Source organism: Lytechinus pictus, chromosome 15, assembly GCF_037042905.1.
Source record: "Lytechinus pictus isolate F3 Inbred chromosome 15, Lp3.0, whole genome shotgun sequence".
Classification (NCBI taxonomy): Eukaryota; Metazoa; Echinodermata; class Echinoidea; order Temnopleuroida; family Toxopneustidae; genus Lytechinus; species Lytechinus pictus.
In genome coordinates this window covers 7,291,087-7,311,341 of record NC_087259.1, presented here as the reverse complement: position 1 = coordinate 7,311,341, position 20,255 = coordinate 7,291,087, and the positions used below count along the sequence as shown (strand labels likewise).

General features: G+C 36.7%; 1 protein-coding gene across 1 annotated transcript in view; it reads left to right on the top strand.

Annotated features, from left to right (window-relative positions):
• Positions 1–19,267, top strand: part of LOC129277692 (sodium- and chloride-dependent neutral and basic amino acid transporter B(0+)-like) — a 37,753-nt gene extending 18,486 nt beyond the window's left edge. Inside the window, exons 5-16 of the mRNA XM_054913842.2 lie at positions 4,157–4,313; positions 4,991–5,122; positions 5,991–6,333; positions 6,977–7,109; positions 7,429–7,563; positions 9,485–9,588; positions 10,373–10,497; positions 11,480–11,592; positions 12,301–12,429; positions 13,976–14,191; positions 14,961–15,125; positions 16,138–19,267. Of these exons, the coding sequence (XP_054769817.2) occupies positions 4,157–4,313; positions 4,991–5,122; positions 5,991–6,333; positions 6,977–7,109; positions 7,429–7,563; positions 9,485–9,588; positions 10,373–10,497; positions 11,480–11,592; positions 12,301–12,429; positions 13,976–14,191; positions 14,961–15,125; positions 16,138–16,386 (2,001 nt within the window). The 3' untranslated portion in view covers positions 16,387–19,267. The remainder of the gene's footprint in view (positions 1–4,156; positions 4,314–4,990; positions 5,123–5,990; positions 6,334–6,976; positions 7,110–7,428; positions 7,564–9,484; positions 9,589–10,372; positions 10,498–11,479; positions 11,593–12,300; positions 12,430–13,975; positions 14,192–14,960; positions 15,126–16,137) is intronic.
• Positions 19,268–20,255: the final 988 nt, after the last annotated feature.

The window sequence follows — 20,255 nt, the reverse complement described above, 5'->3', positions numbered from 1 at the left end:
ACTGGAACCAGTTGGGCAACTGGAAATCCTAACTGGAACCAGTTGGGTAACTGGAAATGACTTCCAACTGGAAATGATTTCTAACTGGAACCAGTTGGGTAACTGGAAATCCTAACTTGAACCATTCAGTTGTGTAACTGGAAATCCTAACTGGTACCAATTGGGTAACTGAGATGACTTCTAACTGGAAAGATGGGTAACTGGAAATGAATTCTAATTGGAACCAGTTGGGTAACTGGAAATTATTTCCAATTGGTTTCCAATTGGAAATTTTCCAGTTACCCAACTGGATCCAATTGAAACCAGTTAATTTGCATATTATTTGCCAGTGTGCACAGATTAATGTTTTATGAGATTAATCATCATTAACAATGTATCTATTTAATTCTTTACAATTTCAAGTACCACACTTTTTAAAGATTAGTATTTAGAATACTTAGCAGTGAAAACCATGTTCATAAATGTTATAGATTATAATTAAAACAGATTAAAGGATAATTAGTACACCACTAACTGTTACCAAATTACATCAAATAAAAGTACATATATTTGAAGATCTTCCATATAAATATATATACATGAAAGTCTGTATTTTATCAATGCCCTTTACATTGGTATTAATAGACATATAACACTGCTTCTGTGTTGGCATGAGAAATAGTTACTGCAAATGCTAATTAATTTGTAACTAATTAAGTTCGTTCCAACTGGAAGTTCCAATTGGATCCAGTTGGAAACCAATTGGTTTCAACTGGTTCCAGTTGAAACCAGTTGCCTCCAATTGGTTTCAACTGGAACCAATTGAAACCAGTTGCCTCCAATTGGATTCAATTGGTTTTAATAGGGAAATTGGAACAACTGGAACCAATTGACAACAATTGCCAACTGGTTCCAGTTGCCCAATTGGTTTTAACTGGAACCAATTGGCAACTGGTTTTCAATTGGTTTTTAACTGGAACCAATTGGCAACTGGTTTTCAATTGGAACCAGTTGTTCCAATTTCCCTATTGAAACCAGTTGGCCAACTGGTTTCAATTGGTTTTGCCCTAATTGGTTTTAACTGGATTTTGGTCCTGGGGGGGAAGCAGACGCGTAAACGTTCTCAAGTTGAAAGCGACACAGCGAAGCGGCCAAGCTTGTCATTTGGGCACTTTTTGGAGTTTTAAAAGTGAAATACGAAGGCTTTCGTGCACACTTTTGGTGAATTTTGTGATAATTTTCAATAGAAAAATAAGTTTTTAAAAAATTAGGGGTCATCATGCCCCCGTATTGTCGTTGCGAGCATTTTGGGGCCAGGGTGAAATCGCCCCAAACGCCTCAAACAGACACTCCAAAATGTATTTGAAGTGCATTATTAGAACTGAAACTTATCTCTACACCAGGAAAAATCAACTTAACAAAAAAAGCAACAAGAAATATTTATAAAAAGTAGAAGGGCCTGTACAAGTACACTGATATTTCACTCTCTCAGCTCATATGCACTTGATCGACTTCCATCGAGGATTCGGGCTAAATTCCGCCCGCCACTTCCGGGGACCAACCAACGTAGTATTTCGATGAAGAGCACTCCGTCGATTCACCGGTTGTCCCTACCGTACACGCGCGCCTATGGGGATTGTGAACTGTAGGAAAAATCGTATAAAATTACACTTTTTGATATTTCTACGAAGACGAAGTTATATAGAAAATGAAGAATATTACAATCAGACCATATCCCTAGAAAATTGCTTCAAGAAATGTCATTATGAAGCGGAAATGGACAAAAATTTGTGAAGAAAAATCACGAAAAAGGAAATCGCATCATGAATATTCATATCATGGGCGGTCCCACATTTGCATGTTATAGCGAGTTTTCCATTATTTAATAAGTAATGGCATTATTTAATAAATAATGGCATTATTTAATAAATAATGGCATTATTTAATAAATAATGGTTATTTGTATATAAATAGTGATTATTTGTATATAATGGCAAACTGTAAAAATTGTTTATAAATAATGATTATTTATAAATAATGGGATATTGAAACAAAATTATTATTTATAAATAATGAAGTAGATATTTCATTATTTAACAAATAATCTTTATTTATAAATAATGGAAAACTCGAACATTAAATAATGATTATTTATAAATAATGAGAATAATGGTGCACTCGAAAAAATTATTTATAAATAATGAAGTAGACGTTTTCATTATTTAACAAATAATCATTATTTATAAATAATGGAAAACTCAACAAATTATTTATAAATAATGAAAAACAAATAATCATTATTTATAAATAATGAAAAACAAATAATCATTATTTGTAAATAATGAAAAACAAATAATCATTATTTATAAATAATGAAAAACAAATAATCATTATTTATAAATAATGAAAAACAAATAATCATTATTTGTAAATAATGAAAAACAAATAATCATTATATATAAATAATGAAAAACAAATAATCATTATTTATAAATAATGAAAAACAAATAATCATTATTTATAAATAATGAAAAACAAATAATCATTATTTATAAATAATGAAAAACAAATAATCATTATTTATAAATAATGGAATGTCGAACTATTATTATTTACAAATAATGAAGTATTACTTGGAATTATATATAAATAATTAGAAATGATATTTTATATAATAGTAGTTATTTACAAATAAAATGTAAATTATATATAAATAATAGTTATTATTTAATAAATAATGATTATATAACAAATAATTGTTCTATATAATATTGGTACATTCGGCGCCTCATAGTAATGTACACATTGAATGGTTAACAATTATATACATTTCCCATTTCAAAGATCGATAGATACTAATAATTCAAAACGACAAAACATGCTCTAAAAACTTTACACACGTAAGAAACATTTTTAAGGGAGCATAATTGTAGCAACTATCATTACAGAAATTACCAAGTCGAAGGATTTTCGTTAAAAAAAACACCAACTACAATGCTGCAAACCTAGGGTGGAACACAACTTGAAATAAGATTCTATCCTTGTAATTAGTTCTGTACTTCTGTGCTACACTTATGGCCAACGGGTGTTTATATTCTTTAAAGGAAATCGATCAATATGGTTTCGTATGTATTGTTTTCTCTGTTTGAATTTCGTGTTCGTTACAAATACATGTATATACCGCTTCGCCCTTTTATCTGATTATTAATAGCCGATCGCTTTTTCATTCCAACCTATACCTCTACAAGGTAGTATATAAGGTCGAGGAGGCCTTCCCGAATAGAATATCCTCCCTGAATAGAAGCATTAGTATCCCGAGATGCCCCAAGGCGGAATCTAAGCAGACAGTTGTGAAAAGGCATCTATTGTAATTGTTACGTAACCAGTAAAGGAATGTTAGGCTATTATACAGATGAAGATTCTCCTTTCAAGTTACAGTCGATTTTTTGCCCATGGTATATACATGTACAGGGAATCATTATCATAGACTTTAACATAACATATAATAACTCCTGCATAATAATTCCTTAAAACTTAGTTATTATACTCAAGTCACAACACGAATGTGTTTAATCATGGTATTTAAAAAAAGGTATTTGAAAGAAAATCATCGTGATAGATTTATACATTAAAAGTTTTTTTGTTGAACGCATTGTATTTACAAAGAACTGCTATTTTCATGCTAAGTCACGTTGATATTTAGCTTGAACTTCGAACAAAAACAAAACAAAGCAGGGCAGGTCAGGACTAATTAAGGGAATGGGGCATCAGCCCTATGATTTGGATTCAAATGATTAAGAGAGATAAAAAAAGAACTTAAAAAGGAGAAAGAAACAGGAGAGAGAAGAGTTTCTAAAGAGTGTATTGTCTTTATTTTTATCCTTGTACAAATCACTCTCTGATGTTTACAATTTACAAAGGGGCAACCCGTATGAGCAAAATTAGCACGAAACATATTACTACACGGTATTGTTAATCAGATTCATTCCGCTCTATTAAAAAAATATTCATTTTACCATCGTTTACCCCATTTTCTCATTCATTTATTCTGATACTTTCCATCTCTTCTTCCCTCCTCCTGCACTCTTCCTCCACTCCTCCCCCTCTCTCGGTCTCGATCTCTCTATCGGTCTATCTATCTGTCAATCTCCTTCGTCAACCCTCTTCTTTCCACCAGACCGACGGCGGGGGTGAGAAGGAGTTTGAAGGGGACGAGAACGAGGAGCGTGGTAACTGGAGCAACAAGATGGACTTCGTCCTGTCGTGTCTCGGGTATGCCGTGGGCCTGGGAAACGTCTGGAGGTTCCCTTACCTGGCCTACAGAAATGGAGGAGGTAAGAATCTATTCACTCTTAACGGAGTGACTTTCAGAGTGGATTCGGAGAGATGATGTTCACAGTGACACCAGTTACCACCCACAGACTTTCTCTATAATCGATCCCAGAAAATGTTTTTTTTATCTCATGTAATTTTTTTTTTTGAAAATAAAATACGATAAACAATTCATTTTACAGACATAGTAAATAAAAATCAAACTTGTTTACAACAGCTGTATGTGTACTATCGTCGAATTATAAACAAACTTTATAATTTCGACTAAGAACCAGCTCAGTTACACAACAACATTTCAATATATCCTTAAAAGAAATAAAAGATAACCGATATCCCTTACGTGTCGAGAATATCAATTGCGCACTGAGAAGAAAACAATTTAAAGTAGAATATCATGTGACAATCTAGTGTGTTCCTCTTTGTTTTTGAGGGATGTTGTACGAATTTCCTGTAGGAAAAAATTACGACATTTATACCTTTCTATAGTTGAGATTGATCGGATCAACGTAACTGTCAAAACAGGGCCTATACAGTGCGTATCAAAAAAAAGTTTACACTTCAAAAAAAATATTACAATTGTATAATTTTACGGGATTTTTTCTAAGTGTAAACTTTGTTTTGATTACGCACTGTAGTTAACCGTAGTTAACACATTTTCTCTCGCAATATGTCGTTCCAGGTGCCTTCTTAATTCCATACACAATAATGTTGTTTTTCGCTGGTCTACCGCTTTTCCTGATGGAAGTATCGTTTGGTCAATACTGCAGTCTGGGTCCCATCTCAATATGGAGATCCGTGCCGATCGCCAGAGGTGAGTCAGCCAAATGTATATGACAGCATTTCCGTTTCGCTATCGTATCAATCAATACATGTTTTTTATGAACATATGTCATATCATAATACCATAATCACTACAGAGGGGAGGGGGGGGGGGCTTGGGACCATAGACCCCCAAAAATAATATCCACGACTAAGTAAAAAAGGAGTAAAAGACAGAAAATGGAAGGAAAACTATGATATTATTTTCTGAATATTGTGTCGAAATCAAAATCTATAACAAAATCAGATTTTTGTATTGAAAATTATACAATTATCTATCCATCTATCTGTCTATCATCCATCAATCTATCTATCCATCCATCCATACATCAATCCACCAATCCATCCATTCACTTTCTTTTTTTCTTACCCTCTTTCTTTCTTTCTTTCTTTCTTTCTTTCTTTCTTTCTTTCTTTCTTTCTTTCTTTCTTTCTTTCTTTCTTTCTTTCTTTCTTTCTTTCTTTCTTTCTTTCTTTCTTTCTCTCTCTCTCTCTCTCTCTCTCTCTCTCTCTCTCTCTCTCTCTCTCTCTCTTCTTTCTTTCTTTCTTTCTTTCTTTCTTTCTTTCTTTCTTTCTTTTTTTATTTCTTTCTTTCTTTCTTTCTTTCTTTCTTTCTTTCTTTCTTTCTTTCTTTCTTTCTTTCTTTCTTTCTTTCTTTCTTTCTTTCTTTCTTTCTTTCTTTCTTTCTTTCTTTCTTTCTTTCTTTCTTTCTTTCTTTCTTTCTTTCTTTCTTTCTTTCTTTCTTTCTTTCTTTCTTTCTTTCTTTCTTTCTTTCTTTCTTTCCCTCTTTCTATGTGTCTGTGTTATACATATCCATTTATCCATCTAATATACTTTCTTCTCGTCATTCCCCATTCAAGGCATCGGCTACTGTCAAATGTTCACGGCCTGCATTCAAGGCGTGTACTACAACGTCATCATCATGTACACCGTCTATTACTTCTTCGCGTCGTTCACCAGCGAACTCCCTTGGATCGGGTGCGCCAATACCTGGAACAATGTCCGGTGCTACGACCTCTACAACGACTGCGTCGACAACGGGGGCATCATCGCCACCAACGGGAGCTGCCTCCACCTCGACTCCCTCAACGATACCACGCTGAGTTTTTACAACGTGACGAGCAACCTGGGCGGTTACAACTTATCTGGTTACACCGATCCGCTGGGAGGGAGAAGGGAGCTTGCCAGTGAACAGTACTGGAAGTAAGACAGAAAACGTTATCTTATTTACAGGAGGAGAATATTATTCCTTTAATTTTGATATTCTATATGCTGAATAAAGTGAATATTATTATTCTTTAAAGGTTATTTATCGTTTTCCTCTTTTCAGAAGTAATTAAAATATCACGAGTTAAATTCATTGTAGATATTGACGGATCCTAGCACATCGAATTTATTCTAATTTTCTATTTCCTATTCATGTATATTTGTTATGTATAACAGGAATTTTTATTTGATGATATGATTTGAATAAATTTCAAATAAATAATAAATACATGAAATGTATTATAATTGAATAAAGAATAGGCCCTGTGTATGGGGAACAGATATGTCGTCGAGGCCGGTACTTCTCCCATAGACTTTGAACACGTGACTCGGACCGAGGCCAAGGCTGGCAAAATGTGACCTCCAGGCCGGCCTCGACTGCATCCCTAATGGTGAATATATGCAAATTTTTAATAAAAATCCGATTGAAATTCTTTTCTTGAAATGTACACTTCAAGTATACTAAGATAATATGTGTGTTTGTAATATAGTTCGGTAAGGTTTGTGAGGTTTCAGATTCCTAAACCCCAATAGAGAAGTTAATGTATAGCACTTTTGTTTTTTGCTTTTTTTTCTTAAGAAATGCCGTTCTCCAAGAGGCGGACACAATGAACGAGCCCGGTGGTGTCATCTGGCAGCTAGCTCTGTGTTTACTTGTTGCTTGGATTATAGTCTTATTGTGCCTTGTCAGAGGAATCAAATCTTCCGGAAAGGTAAATGACCCCCCCCCCCATAAATGGAATGGCCCTTCCCTGAATCTAAAAAAATTATCCGCTGTGTACTTTAATTAGCATAAAATTGTTAAATGCTCTTAAATTATCATGCCTTGAGAAGTTTATGAGGTTAAGTGAAATGGACAAAAACGAGGATTGGACGTTTTGCCCTCAACTTGACGTTAGGTTATGCTGTGGCCGACTGCTTCTTAGGTTTTCACCACTTTTTTTGTCCACTTCGTGTATCCCATGTCTTGAACTGAACGACTGACAAACTACATCATTTAATATATTAATTTACATTTTTTTTTCATGACAGGTTGTGTACTTCACAGCTACCTTCCCTTACGCCGTTCTCTTCATTCTTCTTATTCGTGGCGTGACGTTACCAGGGGCAGGAGACGGGATTCGTTTCTTTACTGTCCCAGACTTCAGCAGACTAAGCGATGCCAAGGTAAAATACTTCCCGAGATGGGAGCACAGTCTTTGGTGTTACTCGCTTATTACAGGAATACGGCACGGTCTCCCCATTCAAATTGCTTTATGCCATTTTTAAACCAATGCGTTTTTTAATGTTTGTTTACTAGAATGACTGTAAAAGATTATTGGGTATTTAGCATCATATTCCTACCTCAGATATTTAACTGTTAATGCTTGGTGGTATATTTTTTGAATTCTCCATTTTCAGAAAGAACATTTTTGTAGGAAGAAATGAATGTTAATTGAACTGGAGGAAAAATACTTATATGAAGCAGGGACTATGGAATGGTTTTGAAAGTGGGGGGGGGGGGCTGACCATGCAAAAAATCACAATCAGATAGTCATTTGTACGTTATTGTACATGTTTTTGAAAAAAAAAACAGACCCCCCCCCCCTCCGCCCCGGTTCCGCGGCCCCCGTGAGGTACAGTTATATAGAAATAGATAAGCTTTTTGTTATGGAAATTAGACAAAGTTCATGAATTCATTTTAAACAAAAAACTCAAATCACGAAGCTTACTGACACAGAGGGTGTAAACAATGGCTATATCCACATCTACCCTAGATAGCTAATAAACTGTCAAAGCTTGTAAAGTAAAATGATAGTTATTGTACCATCGGGGCTGCAGAGAAAGGGGTGGGTTCTCGGCAACAGTAATAAAGATAATATCGGTAATAGTGATGATGATGATGATGATGATAATTATAATAATGATAATGATAATGATGATATTAACAATAATGATAACAACAATAATATTCAAAATATTCAAAAATATAGCGCTTAGCCCTCAATTTCCCGGGGTATTCTGATTCTTGTCATTCCCGGGGGGGGGGGGGGGCATTATGGCCCCCCCTTAAGATCTCAGCCGTGGATTGCGCGATCACAACGAAAATTTGCATGATGGTAGAGAATGACGTAATCTACGCAGTTGCATTGGTAAATTTCACTGAATTCATATATTTTTATTTTATATGAATTAATTATGCTAATTTATTCATGAAATCATACTTTTTGCTCTGATTCACTAAATAAAGCTCCTCGAATGCTATATTTTGGTGAAAATATTCTTTATAGCATTCCTAACAATTGTGAATGAAAAAAATTCTGGTACCAAGACCGATTTCTTATGTATTTTATTGTTTTTTAAATTTCTTATGTATTTCTATGTTTTTTTACTTTTTGTTTTTTATCGTTTTTTCAATGGAAATCGTTCCAGACTTAATTCTAATCATAAACAAGGCAAAATTAATTAAGTTTGATCATTAAAAGTAGAAATAATGATACATTTATGAATTTTGGCCAAATACACAATTTGCATTGGATTTGTACATGAAATCACGTTTATGAGCAATTTTGGGTCTGACATGCACTTACATAATGTTGCGTAATGTCGTAACCGCGTACCCGGGCGTCACAAATTTGGTCTCAAAATTTACGCGAGACTTGAAAGTAAAAAGTCAGTGAGCGGCGAGGTCAAAAAAATTTGCGCAGCAGATATATCGCAAAAATTGTCGAGGGGGGGCCATAATGGCCCCCCCCCCGGGAGAATTATGGTTAAAACTCCTTTATCAGAATTCTCGAGACACTCTGCGATAAATGAGGCATACGTAACTATACCGTTGCTTTAACAGAGCAGCTGGTACGCACTCAGCGTTTCAAGGAATTCACCTTGCTTGAAGTTGGGACCATTCTTGTAGTTAATACATAAACAATCTTTTTATAAATTTCCCGGTTTTCCTTTTTCTTTCTTAACTTATTTTATTTTCTTCTAAATGTTCGATTTTCACTTGAAAAATCAAAGAGAGAGGAGGAGGGGCAGGGGGAGGGGGTTCACTCTTACGACATATGCACCAACTCCTAAAATCATCTATTTCTCTTTATTTTTGTTTCAGGTTTGGCAGGATGCGGCTATCCAGATTTTCTATTCCCTCAGTGCAGCCGGGGGCGGTCTAGTCACTTTGTCATCTTATAACAAGTTCCACAACAACTGTTATTTGTGAGTTAACCATGATGGTCTTCTTAACAACTAACACGACTCACGTGACATGTGTACATGATAGATATCTCCAAATCGTTCATCGCAAAATCATATAAAAGTAAATTATAATTGATATGTAGAAAGAATATTGTCCTGGTCCCCTTAGCGTAATATATAGTAACTTTGCAGCCCAATTATCATTTTCATTGAATCCTTTATCTTATCTAAAAGGTATTTTAATTAGTGCTACGATTGCCAGTAATTTTCTTCAGTGTTCAGTGGACGATATATATGTATACCGACATGGCTCAGTTGGTAGAGCGTCCTTCTCACAACCGGGAGGTTGGGAGCCCGGGGTTGGTAGTTCATGCACCGGTCGCGTCAGACCAAAAGACGTTAAAAGATGGGAGTTGCTACCCTATTTGGCGTTCAACCATTCAAGGCATAGCGCTATGTTGATCTGGCGCTGCACACTGTAAAAACTGTGGTGTCAAAACTGACACCAGTTGGTGTTAATAGAGGACCACACCCTAGAGATTGAACATAGCACCAAAGAGTCTAAATGTAACAACCAAAGGTGTTGTATAACACCTATAGGTGTTAAACTAACACCGCCAATTTAACACCGGTGTAAAATAACTGGTGTGGTCCTCTATGTACACCGGTTAGCACCACGGTTTTTGCTGTGCACAGTGGTTGCCTTGCCCACGAATGAGCAAAAAGAATTTGTATTTTCAGATTTTATTTCGAACAATCAAATATGAATTTTCAGACATTCATCTCTGATTTCATTTTTTTACAGTGACTCGTTGTTTGTAGCCGTTGCCAATTGTTGCACCAGTGTTTTTGCCGGTTTCGTGATCTTTTCCATCGTTGGTTTCATGGCCCACGAGCTCAACCAGCCTGTCGAAACCGTAGTTCAACAAGGTACGATGTCGACGATATCGGAAGATGTCAGAGACCCCCAATATCATGAATATAAAAAAAAAAGATAATTTCGGTTTATGTACGTCTCGGGGAAGGCTCAAATTTAAGCGATTTTGCTTGTGTGAAATCATGGATATGGCGAAGGCGATAAACAGTTAACAAACGCAAAAACAACCATCTAATTGTATTGTTTTTAATTGTCAGCTTCCCCCCAAACTTCCTAAACCATGTAAACTGTTCCACAGCACCTGAGTAGATACGTTTTTAATCATAGTAAATTAAAGTAGTTCATCATGAAACTTTAAAGCACGGAAAAGTTGCTTCTACTGTTTCTAAGGCATTGTCAAAAATGCCCTACTGGAAAAAACACAATGCCCCACAGTGTATGCCACAGTGTGTTCACAGTGTGTAACACAATGTGAAATCACCTTCACACTGTTAAATTTAAGCATTTCAACAGTGTGAATCACATATTCACCTAATCTACCATGTGAATACGCTGTGAACAGCCACCGTATCGAGGTGTCCACAGTGAAAATATCACACTGTGAATATGTATTCACACTGTTTAATTTGAGCATTTGAACAGTACGAATAATATTTTTATATAGTCCGCTATGTGAACACACTGTGATCTCACTGTGTGGCACTGTTCTTTCCATCAGGGTGAGCTGAATCTAAAAGATAACACGAACATGATAATACAGATTAAGCTTTTCGACATGCACTTTGTCAGAGTAAAAAAAAAACAGCAACAAACTTTTGAAAACTATGGAGTTCAGTATCTGAAGAATTAAAAATATATACATTTTGTGATAATTGATTGATGAATTTCTTGATTTATTGAAACAACAGCAAACCTCTGAATCTATTCAGATGAAAATCTGAAGAGTTATAAATATGCATTACATAATGATAATTGATGGATGGATTTATCGATTCTTGATTTCTCCTTCACACACACACACACACACACATATAGGATTTGGTCTTGCGTTCATCGCCTACCCGGCCGCAGTAGCTCGCATGCCAGTCTCCCCTCTTTGGTCATTGCTATTCTTCGGCATGCTGATAACACTCGGACTGGACAGTCAGGTAAGGAAGCCGTCGAATAAAAAGCAGCGATCGAACGCAACGCCAATGATCAAACCCAACTTAAATTCCGACAAATCGCAAACGTGCATTTGGATTTGCGCTTGATTTTTTTTGTGAGTTGCGTTGGAATGCAAATCTTGGCGCAACTGGCTACAATTTTCATTTCATTGGAATAACGCCCATAATCAATGACAGCTGGAAATGGTGACTTAGAGGTATATTTAGGCCTATATGTATAACAAAGAGCTCCCCGCCTAAAACAAGAGGTCGTAGGTTCAGTACCCAATTCATACCAAAGAATAAAAAATGATTTTAAACTTTTTTGCCAGGGATCGGCTAGGAGAATAGAGAGGGGTTTAACATCATTTTATATCATGCATGGCCCGCTGGTAGATTGACTTATGGCTAAGGTAGCTACCCTTTGGAGCGAGATCTGTCATATTATAATGTATTTTGTTGTTTTTAGTCGAATCGATATTATGACTAGACATTTTAATGAACGCTTTTCTCATTCAAAACCCAGCACCAAATGATATTAGTTGAACGCAATAAAAGAAAGGCGAATCGAATTGAATGCATAGCGTGGTCTTTATGAAAGGAAAACACAACAGAACAGAGTTTGATTAATAAGAATAAGACGTCATATTTTAATGAATAAAAATAGACTGAAATAAAACAGTTGTGTTAATTCAATTTTTCGTTTTACAGTTCGCTATCATGGAAAATCTGGTGACGGCCATTGTGGACGAATTTCCTCGGCTCCGTAAGAAGAAGACATACGTGCTGATGACTGCGTGTGGTATTATGTATATCATGGGATTCAGCTGTATTACTCATGTAAGAAGAATGAACAATATCAGTAGCGTAATGAGTCAAAACCTTTGAGGGGACCAGACATGTCCAAATCTGCGAGCAAGCAAAGCGAGGGAGCAAAAATATTGAACATTTTAATACAAAAATAGAATTTTGTGATAGATTTTCACTATCCAGAAAAAGATATCATGATTTACTTTTTCTCCTTTTCCTTTCCTTTCCTTTTTTTTTCTCCTTTTCTTTTCTTGATCGTGAAAATTTTTGGGTAACCATGGCACCCAAGCCCCCATCTGCATGCAAGTAAACAATATAACATTATATTTTTCAAATGGAGAAGAGCGCATTCGCTATCTAAGTTCTGCCGATGTATTGAGTGTAGGCCTAAAATGCACCATGCACCCAGTGTGTTAAAATCGTGTATGGGGTCTGTGTGTGTGGGTGAGGGTGAGTATGTTTGTGGGTGTGCGTATATGTTTGTGTGAAAGAGAGAGAGAGAGAGAGAGAGAGGGTTGGAGAAAGGGGAGACCTAAGATGGCCGAACTTTTCCCCATGGAATAACTGCATTATTACAATCTCCCTCTCTCTCCCCCTCTTTCTCTATCCCCATGTAATCTTCCTCTCTTACAATTCCCCTCCCTCCTTCTTCCTCTATCTCACCCACCCACATAAATCTTCTGTATCTCCTCCGCTTCCAATTTCTCTTCTTCTTTCCCTCCTCTTCATTCTTTTCTTGACTATTAGGCCTTCATCTCTCCATTGATAATCTTGATCTATACCTCGAATATTTCACTGTCATATTATCGCCGATATAGGCCTACATAGAATACCTTTGAGGAATTTTTGCAACCGCGGCGCGGAGCGTTTTCCAGAACATAGAAAATATATTGTCAAATGCCCTCCATGACAACGAGCAACCAAGAAGTCTTTGTCGAAAATTGGTGAATCAAAACAGCAGTTTCGTCCTGGACTCTGGACAAACGACTTCATAATTTGCAATTTTACGCCAGCTCCGAAACCTAGGACCAGACTGCTAATCCGGTTCATCAGTTTTTGACAAAGACCTACCAGCTGTTCATTGTCATTTGACGGGCACTTTCAATACATTCACTTTGTTCTTGAATTCATTTTACGTCACGGTTGCGAAAACTCACTAATAACAGGAAAGCGTTTCATCAACATTTTTGTCCAACAAGATGCCATCAGACCTGACAACTTTCCTTGATTTTGATTGGTTGAGGAGCACCGTTGCTATGGTAACTGTCGGATAAAACAGGACCTGTCGGATAAAACGTCCAACAATTCATTTTATGAAACGCTCCTCAGGCATTCATCTCTCCGTAAAAGATCTTTATCCACCTCGAATATTTCATTGTCATATCGCCGATCTACTTAGAATTAGGCCTATGTCCATCATACAGGTCATATCATTTTTGAGAACCTTGAACATGTTGAATCTACCTCTTATCTCTGACAGCATTATACTTTCATACCTCATATTCTTCAGTGATTTTTTTTCATTTGTTATTTTTCGAACTCCGCTAATTGCATCTCCTTTTCCCTATTTCGGTAGACGGGGAGTTACTGGGTGTCCCACCTCGACAGTTACGGCGCCTTCTTCAATTACATCATCTACGCGCTGCTGGAGTGCATCGCGCTGGGCTGGATCTACGGGGTCAAACGTCTCCAGAACGACATTCGAACCATGGTAGGAGACAGATGGGTCGGCCACTGGTCCTTTATGTGGTGGCCACTAAACTGGGCCGCCTTCACGCCAGCCCTCATGTTGGTAAGTAGGACTGAATTTACAATGGATTCCCGTTGAAATTCAATCGGGATACGCTTTAAGTTTTAAAGATTTGAAATAAATCCAGATCCTCTGTTAACGATGTGATTAGCCAGAATTAATGGGATCTATGTTCAATACTAAGCATTTACTTATAAATCTCAAAGGATTTAGATTCTGTTAGCTTTGAATTTAAATCTACAATGTTGAAATCCAAATCTAATGATCGCCTGGTCCCTATCGTCCCAGCTGATCCGCATTTATTTCAAATCCTTGTATAAAACAGTTCTTCAGGTATATCATGCAAATGCTAGGGTGTTTTGACTTTATTTTACACGTTTTTTGAATTTACTGAAATCATTTTATTACGAATATAATATATCTGGGGCCCGTTTCATAAAGGACTTGCAACTGTTGTAACTTTGCCATTATGGCAACTACCATGGTAACCTCGATTCTGATTGGCTACTGAGCCCTGTTGCCATGGTAGTTGCCATTATGACAAAGCTACAACAGTTGCAATTAAGTCCTTTATGAAACAGGGCCCTGGTGATGTTCCATAAAGATAAAGTCTGACTAAATGTCATACATAAATGCCAATGTGCACATGCATAGTTCATTGGGTGATTTCAAGTATGGTGTTGAAATCTGATGTTGGTGTTGTGACAACACCAATGGTATCTACATTGTACTTCAATCGCCATAAAATTCAACTTTTAGAATAAGTTTTCATAAACAATGCACAATTTTACCGCCCTTTTCGTTCTTTCAGTTCGTCCTTATGTTCAACTTCTTAAACTGGCAAGAGCCGAGTTACAACGGCCCCTTCCCTCCCTGGGCCCGGGCCATCGGGTGGATGGTGACGACCTGTTCGTTGATCTGGATTCCCGTCGTGATCATCTACGAGTTCCTCATGGAAGAAGGAACCTTCATGGAGGTAAGCCTAGTCAGCAGCAAGCTACTTTCGCCACTTTCCACCCAGGTGTAGATATGGGAACCGGAATGAGTGAATTATGTAAATGATTATTAGGACTGAAATTTATTGCTCGATTATTAAGTATATATATATATATATATTTATGAAATCTATAATCTATCGTTCTAGTCTGAATTATTCAATTATTGTATTATCAATTTCATCATCATCATTAACATCACCATCATCATCATTATAACCACCCCACCACCCTCACCTTCACCTTCACCACCACCACCATCATCATCATCATCATCACCGTCATCATCATCATCACCGTCATCATAACCATCATCATCATCACCATCATCATCATCACCGTCATCATCACTGTCATCCTCGGCATCACCGTCATCATCACCGTCATCATCATCATCATCACCACCATCACCATCTTAATCATCACCATTATCATCATCGTCACCATCATCAACATCACCGTCATCATCATCTCCGTCATTATCGTCACCATCATCATCATCACCGTCATCATCATCACCCTCATCATCATCACCATCAGGCGATTATCCTATTGTAGAATATAATATCGAACCTTAACCAGCAAGTTTGTGTCGAGTGCCGTGGCCGAGTGGACTAACCATACATGAAAGTGGTCTAACCAAACATGGAAGTTCAGGGTTCGATCCTCGGTCGCGGCACCTATCCCGTGAGCATGGCATTTAATCGGCAGTGTTCTTATCCTGCATCCAAATAAATGAAAATGAAAATGCTAAACGCATTATTGGTAACTAGGTGTGGACTTTCTTTAAAAAAAAGTAAGTGAACTGTCGACTAGTGTAGAGAGTGATGATACTATTGCGTTTCTTATTATGAATTATGGATCATTTTATTTCAGCTGTCATGATAACGGCTATATCAGGGATGAGGTCATAAATTTTCATCAAGGATAAAGAAAGAGATGCAAACATGGGTTCTGGTATTAAATTTCATGGCTTTTTCTTTGTTTCCTTAGCGTTGGCGTCTGATTTCGAACCCCATAGACACTTGGGGTCCCGCCCTCCCTCAGTTCCGCCTGGAGTCCTGGAAGGTCCATCATCGAAACAGAACTACGATGGGCGGCCGCCTCGACATCGACGGCAGCGGTCGCCGGTGGCAACCCGGTGAAGTCACGTTCGACGAGGACGACGACGACGAGAAAGAAGTCGGCACGATAGAGAACGGAAATCAGCCTCCTTCTTACGAATTAGCCAATCCCCTTTAACGGATGTCTAGTAGTTACCGCTGCAGGCAGTCCGCAGAGTGGTGCGATCATTTACGTTCAAGTTGATGACTGGTACACGCATTCAAAGATGAATTTTTCCTTTGGATGATGCCTGAATTCCGGAGCGGAACGTAATAAGATATGTTTTAGGCGTTTCTGTGGACCTTGATTATTTTGACATTGCACCACGGAACGGCGAAGACTACACTCAGAATCCCACAAGTCGAGAGGGATTTCATAATGGGCGCGCTCATCTAGCATTTAGGTCTTCCGATTCCATCATGGGCGTTTTTCATTCTCAAGGAATAGAAAACTCCGACTAACTTTTTGCTCTTTAAGGTATCATTTTTAAAGGGACCGCATCTCCCGCTCTCGATTAAACGCGTTGTACCATTATGCCAGGATCATGCATCGTAAGTGCTTTGGCCCCGAGTATTTGAAAGAGCGCCCCCCCCCCCATTCAAAGCCCTGCATGTGCGAAACAAAGAGAATATGACATTTTAATCTCGATAGATATGCCTTTTTGGGGTTGGTCAGTGGCACCATTTAAGCCATGACAATCCATAAAAAACAGAAATACAGTGATGTTTTTTAAAGCCGTATTGCCTACTTTGTATCAAATAAATTTAATGACTTACTTATAATCAATATTTTCTAACATTGTATAGCTAACTCTATAGACCTGTCACAGAAGAATGCAAATTTTACATGATACCATGCTTTTTTATGATGCACAAAGAATGGCTAAATGTTCTTTCGTTTTCCAGAAAGTGTTTTTACTAGAGGTTTTCAAGCATTTGTAAGTTTTAATTATGCTTATGACATGACTTGTATGAATTGACCGAGTCTAAAGACTGGAGTTCCCCGTGGTCTTTCATGTATTTTATATGACATGTCTCCCTCCCCCTTGTAATCGATGCATTATGCGGATTTCTAATTGCCTTGTACAGAATACATATATGGAAATAATATTTACTTTCTTGTTAATGAATTTTCCTCGCTTCTTAATATTTTCTTCATGTTTGTTTGAATTCCTTTTATGGAAAATGTTTTTTCAACCTTTTAATGTTGATGTTTTCAGCGAAAATCAAATTGTTGATTTAGAATCATTTATAACACAGGGTACTCAATGACTTTTATGAAAATGTTTTAATTAGATTTTTATTGACTTTTTGTGAGTTTGTCTTTGAAAGAAAGCTTTATAACCAAAAGCGAATGCGAAGTTATGAGGTGCTTTGAGTAATGTTAAAAGCTGTTTTCTATATCTCTCGTGCACTTTTCATTCTATTTTTTAAACAAAATATTATATTTTCTTCGGTTTGTATTTTTATGTAAATTTATATGAACACAGAATATTCCACCTTTTCACACGGTAAAAAAAAAATCGTAATTTGAATGATGATTCCAGTGAAAAATAAGGCCAATGACGAATTTTTAGCACGTGTGAAACCAAACTAGAACATGATTAGAATCACAAACGCCTGCAATCATTACAATATTAATTCAAGATTCACGTGTGAAAAGGCCCACTTTGATACCAAAATTTGTGTTGTATATTTTGGTTGAGCAAGCCTCCTTTTTGAAACTTTGTCGGGTGCGAAAATAATTAGCGTATTACTGCGCAGACGTTTCCTATCCAACGCTCCAATTCCTTTGAAATTGCAAGTCAAATCAATATAGACAGCTGAGAGGTTTTTGTCGAAAGTTAGTGGACCGGGACACGAGATCGTCCCAAGATTCGGACCGTTCGAAAATTGCAAATATGGTTTGTCCAGATAGTCCAGGACGACACCGATGTTTTGATTCACCGATTTTCGACAAAGGCTGTTTTGACATTGAAGGGCTTTTGACAAATGAATTTGCGTTATAGAGAGCGTCTGCGTAGTGGTTGCGAAAATGCCCTATTTTAAGGAAAAACGCTTCAGTTTTGCAGTATTCTTTTATAACAATTGATGCTCGACTGACAAAAATGGTGACACCAACGAACGTAGAGGCCAGCAACCAACGCACATCTATGTGTGTTGCTGCCCTCTACGTTCGTTGGGTGACACTTTACTCAGGCCTTTCTTTATATCAAATATCAAACTTGCAGGGGAAACATGACAATGTTGAATGCTGATTTGAGGATAATAATGAAAAATATTATTCTCTGTCAGTCTTTGTTATAGTTACAGTAATTTTGATGATTAACGAACGTCACATAAGGCCTAAAATAATAATGTGTATTGATATTTGTCTAATCTATATAGCCGATCTTTACAACTCCAATTACACAGTAAAAAAAAGCACATTGTTTAAGCCTGTCAACAACAACTTGTTTAAATTCTTTGTAATTGTTTAAAATTTTGAAACAATTTGTTTAAAAAGTTTAAACAAATTGTTTAAAGAGTTTAAAAAGTTTAAACAGTTGTTTAAAAACTTTGAACAAGAGTTATTGAGAGTGACGGGCTTAAACAACCTGCTTAAAATTTTAAACAGCGTTTTTACAGTGTATAACATAAACAAGAAAGAAAAGGAAAACGGAGTAAGTGATAGATTAAATGTAATTTCGTGAAATTTAAACGTGGTATATAATATTGGATGACTGGGATTCATTTTTATCTATTTTCATTTACATTTTTTATAATTCTTGTTTTTTCAGTGGTTTTGGAGTGTCTCAATGAATCACTACTCAGTTCGTTGAAGAATGTAAGATATATTTTGGTATAAATTTTGATATGAGATTTTGTAAATAAGAACATTACATTCCTTCTCCGTATGTTACTCCACATTACGTTATGGAAAGAATGCCTTTGGTATGGAAGGTGCAATGACTTGGATTATTTACAGATTTCCTACCAAAAAGAAAAGAATTTGATGAATAAACGAATCTTTCCCTGAAGTCTTGGCTCGCTGTCTATATCACTTGCGTCAACAGGGACCTGGGAACGATTTTTTCAGTGGGGGTGCTGAAATCTCTCCTCAAAGGTGAGGGGGGGACAGACACAATTGAGTTTTCCATAACTACACACACACCCTCACACACATACACACACACACACACACACACACATATATATATATATATATATATATAAATGTGTAAAGTGATACATGTACAACAGCTTTTGGCAACTCTTTTTATTTAAATATTGTAAAGAAATGGATGAAGAGAACAAAGGTAGGCGTAGCTTAAATCAAGGTTCCCCAGAGCTATCTACCCTTTGGAAAAATTGGTGATGCCGAAAAAATGTCTCTGCCGGGAATCGAACCCGGGCCCCCAGCTTTGAACGCCGGTGCCTTAACCACTAGACCACAGAGACGGGTTAGTGGCTAGGGCGACCCCGATCCGATTGACCGTCAGATAGACAGATTTTCGACACCATACCAATTATAATTTCCTTTGTCGGGTGAAGGTGGGTTTTGAACAATGACAAGCCGCCATGCCTCAGCTGGATCAAAGCTATTGCTTCGATACAGTACACGTATGGGAGAAGACATACAAATGTGTAAAGTGATACATGTACAACAGCTTTTGGCAACTCTTTTTATTTAAATATTGTAAAGAAATGGATGAAGAGAACATGTTCTCTTCATCCATTTCTTTACAATATATATATATATATATATATATATATAAATATACATATATATGGCAGTCACTTCTTAGATTTTTTTCTTATCAAAGAACATAATAAGATAATTTGAGCGCGAAGCGCGAGCTATTTTTGTGGAAATTTCATGTATTTTGTCCTGAAAATTGAACATTTTGAGCAATGTTTGTGGTCCAAGATGCGTATGTAACAAATAATAATTATGAGCGCGATCAGCGTGAGCAGATATTTTTTATATACGCTCTGGCCTGATCGAAAGGGACGTGTTATAAGAAC